At 37.2% G+C, this 8,257-nt stretch overlaps 1 protein-coding gene across 1 annotated transcript in view; it reads left to right on the forward strand.

Moving 5' to 3' along the window:
- SLC39A6 (solute carrier family 39 member 6) overlaps positions 1–2,989 on the forward strand; it is a 21,695-nt gene extending 18,706 nt beyond the window's left edge. The window contains exons 9-10 of the mRNA XM_017874005.1: positions 244–434; positions 1,774–2,989. Of these exons, the coding sequence (XP_017729494.1) occupies positions 244–434; positions 1,774–1,926 (344 nt within the window). The 3' untranslated portion in view covers positions 1,927–2,989. The remainder of the gene's footprint in view (positions 1–243; positions 435–1,773) is intronic.
- The last annotated feature ends 5,268 nt before the right edge of the window (positions 2,990–8,257 follow it).

Genomic DNA, 8,257 nt, shown 5'->3' on the forward strand with positions numbered 1-8,257 from the left:
GGAAGGAAGGAAAAGTTTGTACATCAAGTTGAATGATGAAGAATAAAAGGAAAACAATAGTTTATACAGCTGTTAGGGTGATTTACTGAGTAACACTGCTTTAACCCTAGGTAATTCTTAATTTTGTCTCTTTTCCCCCCTCTCAAAACACTGGAAAATTTTCTTAAATCTGGGAAGTATCTTGGTATGTGTCTTAAAAATGATTTCTCAATGACTTTCCTCCTTTTTTGTGTTCTATTAAAGGTGACTTTGCTGTTTTACTAAAGGCTGGCATGACCGTTAAACAGGCTGTCCTTTATAATGCTTTGTCAGCCATGCTGGCGTATCTTGGAATGGCAACAGGAATTTTCATTGGTCATTATGCTGAAAATGTTTCTATGTGGATATTTGCACTTACTGCTGGCTTATTCATGTATGTTGCTCTGGTTGATATGGTAAGTTTTTAAGAAATCTTATTACATTATTGACCAACAATAAAATAGAGAAAATATTCGGTAAAGCCTCACATTTTTCTCTCCTATTTTGGGGGAGCAGGAAGTGGAATCTTGCTATGTTGCCCAGGCTGGTCTCAAACTCCTGAGCCCAAATGATCCTTCCACCTCAGCCTCCTGAGTAGCTAGGACTATAGGCTCAATAAAATAGCATTTTTTCTTTTTTCTTTTTTCTTTTTTTTTTTTCTGGCTGGGCACAGTGGCTCACTGTTAGTCCAGCATTTTGGGAGAGCAAACCGGGCAGATCACATGAGGTCAGGAGTTCGAGACCAGGCTGGCCAACATGGTGAAACCCCGTCTCAACTAAAAAATGCAAAAAAATTAACCAAGGGTGGTGGCATGTGCCTGTAGTCCCAGCTACTTGGGAGGCTGAGGCAGGAGAATCAGTTGAACCCAGGAGGTGGAGGTTGCAGTGAGCTGAGATTGCACCACTACACTCCAGCCTGGACAACAGAGAAAGACTGTCTCAAAAAAAAAATCATTTTTTAAAAAAAGGTTTTAAATGCCGTCATTATGAGAAGTGATTCTATATTCAGAAATTTGTGACATATAAGAATATAGGTTCTTCAGAGTTTTTTTTTTTTTTTTTGGATTGTTGATCATACCTTTATCTTGCTTAATATGTATCAGGATTCACAAAAATACCTACATCCTTCTGATGTATCGTTTTAGGATATGATCTCAGTAATCAGGCAGTGAATTTTCTATAGATTTGTAGGAAATCTAGGACAAAACACATATTGTTGGCATGCTGCATACTTCAGAATGCTTAGTTTATTAGTCAACAAAGGAGTCATATCTTTTTGTCACTAATGTCCTCAAAACAATCCCAGCCAGTCTTACTGCTAAAATTGTATTTTATTATTTTATTTTTATTTTTTACTTTGTAAGCAATCAAGGACAATATATATCTTATATAGTATAAGGTTTTCTATCTCTGAACTAAAGACAAACTACATGTTATATCCAGTTCAGATATGCAGCCAGTAACTGAAATAGGAAAATCAATGTAGCTTTTCAATTTCCAGTGGAGCACACTGAACCAATACAAACTTTTTCTTGCCCAGAACATCATGAGTAGTCATTGTTAAACTGCTAGGAAATGCTGTGTGACATTATTAGCTAGAGTCAGTATGTATGTAATCATGTTTTAAGGAATTAACTCACAGTATATCCAGCTACAAATAAAGCTAGTATACTGTCCTACAAATTTTCTAAAACTAATCTGTAGTTCTAAAACTTAAATGTCACTCTTATTTTCCCTTACCTTTTTTTTTTTAAGGTACCTGAAATGCTGCACAATGATGCTAGTGACCACGGATGTAGTCGCTGGGGATATTTCTTTTTACAGAATGCTGGGATGCTTTTGGGTTTTGGAATTATGTTACTTATTTCCATATTTGAACATAAAATCGTGTTTCGTATAAATTTCTAGTTATGCTTTAAATGCTAGAGTAGCTTAAAAAGTTGTCATAGTTTGAATAGCTTATAGGGAGATGAGTTTGTATGCTGTACTATGCAGCATTTAAAGTTAGTGGGTTTTGTGATTTTTGTATTGAATATTGCCGTCTGTTACAAAGTCAATTAAAGGTACGTTTTAATATTTAAGTTATTCTATCTTGGAGATAAAATCTATATGTGCAATTCACTGGTATTACCATTTTATTATGTAAACAAGAGATTTGGCATGACATGTTCTGTATATTTCAGGAAAAAATGTCTTTAATGCTTTTTCAAGAACTAACACAGTAATTCCTATACTGGATTTTAGGTCTCTAAGGAACTGCTGGTGTTTAGGAATAAGAGTATGCATGAAGCCTAAAATACCAAGAAAGCTTATACTGAATTTAAGCAAAGAAATAAGGAGGAAAAGAGAAGAATCTGAGAATTGGGGAGGCATAGATTCTTATAAAAATCACAAAATTTGTTGTAAATTAGAGGGGAGAAATTTAGAATTAAGTATAAAAAGGCAGAATTAGTATAGAGTATATTCATTAAACATTTTTGTCAGGATTATTTCCCGTAAAAACATAGTGAGCACTTTTCATATACTAATTTAGTTGTACATTTAACTTTGTATAATACAGAAATCTAAATATATTTAATGAATTCAAGCAGCATATCACTTGACCAAGAAATTGGAATTTCAAAATGTTTGTGCAGGTATGTACCAGATGAGTATAGTGAGTAGTTTTATGTATCATCAGACTGGGTTATTGCCAAGTTATATATCACCAAAAGCTGTCTGATTGGGTGTTCTGGTTACCTGGTTTACAAAAGTATCATAGTAGTAAAACGTTGATATATATGAGGATATTAAAACCATGCTGAGTATCATTTGACTTCGATTCAGAAAGTACTTTGGTATCTCTCAGTGCTTCAGCGCTATCATTGTGAGCAATTGTCTTTTATATACAGTACTGTAGCCATACTAGGCCTGTCTGTGGCATTCTCTAGATGTTTCTTTTTTACACAATAAATTCCTTATATCAGCTTGATGTCAGACGTCTGGTTTTCTTTTCTTTTTAAAAAATTTTTTTTTACCATCAGAACCATTTTTAACTGTAGAGTTCAGTAGTTTTAAGTATATTCATGTTGTGCAATGAATCTCCAGAACTTTTTCATCCTGCAACACTGAAACTATACCCACTCAACAGCAACTCCCCATTTTCCCTAAGCCCCTGGTAACCACCATTCTACTTTCTGTTCCTAAAAAATTGAGCTATCTGATTTTTTAAATTATAATTTGGATTGTAGTATACTAATCAATTCATTTATATTATCATATTAGGTGGCCTTACTCAGTTTTTAAATTGTTTATCACAAAGGGTACTTCAAAAAATATTGGTCCACAGTTTGTTCTCGGGTGTCCTTTTTTTTTTTTTCTAAACAACTGGGCCTAAAACTGTAGAAGAATCATTATTAATATTCTACAGTCTCAAGAGAGTCAATGTTTTAATTTAAGATCTTTACGATGGAGAGCTTGTGATGAGACTCAATGCTTGAGAGAGACTCCAGGTATTATTATTTATAGGTCCTGGGAAATACATGGCACATCTGGAGGCCACACACATGAAGGTCAGGAAATGCAGGCAGGGACCTGTGGGCCAGTGCCTATATTGGGTCCAGGGCATTATTCAAACAAGTTTCCCATGAGGAGTTTCAATTAGGTTGAAAGCAAGCAGGCATCAGTTCCAGGGGACCACTCTGTGACTGAGAGGTGGTCACTGTGACATATCCACACAGCCCATGTGAGGGTCAACGAGGCCAGTCAGGCAAGCTGCATCTAGCTGTCCCATAGCAAAGTGGTTGACAGTGAGCAGCTGTATAAGGCAGCCATCTGGATGGACCACATTGGGGAACTGCGAGACATAGAACTGGAAACTGTCAAGGGTGACTGAGCTCTGCTTCTGTATGGGAAAGTCCAGCTTATATTCACAATGACTGCCAAGGCCACATAAAATTAGAAGCATTTGCTACAATCAGTAACAAGTGGACAATACCATCCCCCCTTCATCTAGGGCTTACTGAGAGACCACGTCACCAGCATTTCTGTTTCTCAGACCAAGCGAAGGGGATGGGTATCAGAATTACCTGGTTGGGGGTGCCTACATGGATGAAATTAAGCATCCCCTTTGGTTGAATAAATTACTCTGCTTCAGAAACTCACAGACCTACCATAGTGCCACTGCTAGATCAGTGCAAGGTGAGGAAGTTCTTGTAATAACTGAAAATGCACCTCTAGGAGTGTGGTGAGCACAGTTGTCCCCTTCTTTCACAGAAATTCTGAAGGGAGAAGGTGTGCTGGACCAGCCCACAGAAACAGGATGAAATAGAAACTATGGTTCCCACTCCAGCTGGAACCTGTTAACAGGTATGTGGAAGATTCAAATAGTTCCCATCACTCTCTGAGGATGGAGATGAGAGGAAAATGCAAGAGCTGTAGAATGTGGACCAAAGGCTGATTTTTGGGAGGGAACAAAACTTGTCAGACTGGCAAAAAAAAAAAAAAAAGTCACAAATAGAAATATCTTCAATGAAAAGGGAGATATAAATAGAGTAGATTCAAGCAATTGTAAAAATCAGCCTACGTATTTGAGAACTTTTTGATATGGATTAATTTTCTGGGAAAATACAAAATGTTCACTCAAGAAAAAAAAATATGATCACCACATCAAAATTCTCCCCTTCTCCGCCCCAAACATAGGCCCAGTTTACAGTGTTTTACCAGAACTTCAAGACATAAATCCCTTATTTATCCAAATAGTTTCTGGGATTTAAAAGAGAAAGCTCATGTTAATTGAGGTTAGTGTAACCTTGATACCAAAACCATGTTAGGAAAGGCAATTTGCCTTGGACCCTAAGAGTCCCTGCACTTTCATGCTGGATATGTCAAGAATGCAAGGCCCTGACCACTCTTTGCCTTGGCCAGTTATCAGTGAGCAACCTTGAAGGATGGGGTTCTGGCTGGGCACAGTGGCTCACACCTGTAATGTCAACAATTTGGGAGGCTGAGGCGGGTGGATCATGATGTCAGGAGATCGAGACCATCCTGGCCAACATGGTGAAATCATGGTCTCTACTAAAAATACAAAAATGAGCTAGGCGTGATGGTGCATGCCTGTAATCCCAGCTATTCGGGAGGCTGAGGCAAGAGAATCGCTTGAACCAGGGAGTTGGGGGATTGCAGTGAGCCGAGATGGCGCCACTGCACTCCAGCCTGGTGACAGAGCAAGACTACGTCTCAAAAAAAAACCAAAACAAGCCAAAAAAAAAAAAAAAAAAAAAAAGGTTCTGAAGCAAAGGGCAGGTGTTGTATAATATAAAGGAAGTAGATTCCCCCAAGCCCAGTGACCTTCAACTGCTAAATGCCACCTAAACTCACTGCATGTGCAGCCCCTCTCTGGAACTTTTCACTTTGCTCCTGTGGGATTCAGGGGTCAAGGGGAACTGATGTAAACTTCTTTATTGCTGTGAGCCATAAAGTTCTTTTTCGGTGACCCAGGAGTGTCACATCTTCCAGCATCCATGAAACAGTAACAGGCTGACTTGTAATTGTAAGGTGGGTAAAATTTCAGAGCTGGACAAAACCTCATAGGAAAAGCAGAAATTCATATAGATAAAAGAATCCTAGATAAAATAGCAAATCAAGCTCAACAGTATATAATATGATTAGGTAAGGTGATCCCAAGGAATACAAGGAATGGCTCAACGTCAGAAAACCTATTACTATCATATACCATGTTAACAGATTAAAGAGAAAAATCACAAATTTAATAAAATATTCAGGATTAAAGAACAACATTTCAGCATACAAAAATAGAAGAAAATGTTTACAATTCGGAAAGTCTATTAAAAACTTGCCTTTTTCCTGAATACTCCCATCCTGTGAAGTCAAGGGGTTAAGAATGAGCAGCAGAGGGGGGTGAAAATGTGCAGAGAGGAAGGAACTACTGGTAGACCAGAAAGATAAACTATAATACAACTCATGGATGGAGCTTGACTTTCTCAGCTTGTCTGCTTACCTATAAAATACTATGAAAATTGAGGTAGCAAATTGTTGCAGTTCCATAGCTATCATCGTAAGCACTGAGTCACTGGTGGCTACAATTATTTTTTTTTTCCTTTTTTAAAAATTGCGGTGAAATGCAAATAACATAAAATTTACCACTTTAGCAATTTGTAGGTGTACAGGTCAGTGACATTAAGTACATTCAGGTTGTTGTACAATCATTACCATCCATCTCCAGAACTTTTTCACCATCCCAAATTGAAACTCTGTACCCATTAAATAATAATTCCCCATTCCTCCCTGACAGAAAGCAGGACAGTGGTCCCAACCCCTAGTAACCACTGTCTTACTTTCTTCTCCTCTATGTACTGGAGTATTCCAGATAGGTCAAGTAAGTGAGGTCATACCATATTTCTCCTTTTTTGCCTGCCTTATTTGTGCATAATGTCTTAAAGGTCTATCCATGTTATGACATGTGTCAGAATTTTATTCCCTTTTGAGGCTGAAAATGAATGTGTATTAGAGTTCTCCAGAGAGACAGAACCAATGGGAGATAGAAAGATAGGTAGATAGAGAGATAGAGAGATTAGATAGATGATAGATAGATAAGAGGGGATTATGGGATTATTAGGGAAATTGACTCATACAATTATGGAGGCTGAGAAGTCCCACAACAGGCCATCTGCAAACTGGAGACCCTGGAATACCAGGAGCATGGTTCAGTCCATGTCTGAAGGCTTCAAATCCAGGGATGCCGAGAGTGTGACTCTCAGACCAAGACCAAAGACCTGAGAACCCAGAAAGCCACTGGTGTAAGTCCTGAAGTCCAAAGGCCAGGAAGCCTGGAGTTGTACAAGGACAGAAGAGAAAGAGTGTACCCCAGGTCCCACAGATAAACCAACATATTCACCTTGTCTCTGTTTCTGTTCTCTCTGGGCCCCCAGCAGATTGCAATGTGCCTGCCCACACTGAGGGCAGATCTTCCCTACGTAGTCCACTCAGACTCACATGCTCATCTCCTCTGGAAACACTCTCACAGACACACCCCAAAATAATGGATTACCAGGTTTCTGAGTATTCCTTAATCAAGCTGACACCTAAAATTAACCATCACACATTGTAAGTGTATGACACATCATGTTTGTTCATTCATTGATGGACACTTAAGTTGCTTCCACCTTTGGGCTATTGTGAATAATGCTGCTATAAACATATGTATACAAATACATGTTTGAGTCCCTGCTTTCAATTCCTTTGGGTATATACTCAGAAGAGGAACTGCTGGATCATATGGTAATTCTATGTTTAATTTTTTGAGGTATCATCATACGGTTTTCCATAATAGTTGTACCATTTTACATTCCCACTAGCAATGTTTATATTATTTTTGTTTCTTAGGGTTCTTTTTTCTTTTATGATAACCATCCTAATGGATGTGGTGTCTCATTGTGGTTTTGACTTGCATTTCTCTAGTGATGTTGAATATCTTTTCATGTGCTTTTTGGACATTTATATATCTTTGGAGAAATATCTATTTAAGTCCCATCAGGACCCTCTTCCAACACGGGGGGTTACAATTCGACATGAGATTTGGGGGGATACAAATTCAAACCATATCACGATATTTATGTAAGTCTGGTTTTTGTATCAGAGTAATCCTGATCACATAAAAATGAGCAGAGAAGTATTTTTTCCTCTTCTATGTTCTGGAAGAGATTTTGTAGAATTCACCATTAAAACAATCTGGGCATGGAGTTTTCTTTAAAAGTTTTTATCCATGAATTCAATTTCTTTAATAGATATAGGAACATTCAGGATACATATTTGATACTGAATGAGTTTTACTTAGTACTTTGTGTCCTTCAAGAAGTTGTTTCATTTTACCTCAGTTGCCAAATTTATAGCCATAGAGTTATTCATAGTCTGCCTATTTTCTTACCAGCAGTAGCTTCTGTGGGGATATCATTCATACTATTGTTAAAGTGTCTTTTCTCTTTTTTCCCTCATCAGTCTGACTATAGGTTTATCAATCTTGGTGATTTTTTTTCAAATAAGATTTTGGTTTCATTTTCTTATCTGTTTTCAATTGCATTGATTTCTGCAATTATCTTCATTATTTACTTTCTTCCATTTGTTTTGGTTTTACTTTGATTTTAATTTCTAATATATTAAAGTGGAACCTTAGAATATTGATTTGAAATCTATGTATTTATTTATTTATTTATTTATTTTTTATTTATTTTTTTTTTTTTTG

Source organism: Rhinopithecus bieti, unplaced genomic scaffold (genome assembly GCF_001698545.2).
Source record: "Rhinopithecus bieti isolate Rb0 unplaced genomic scaffold, ASM169854v2 scaffold_5260, whole genome shotgun sequence".
NCBI lineage: Eukaryota > Metazoa > Chordata > Mammalia > Primates > Cercopithecidae > Rhinopithecus > Rhinopithecus bieti.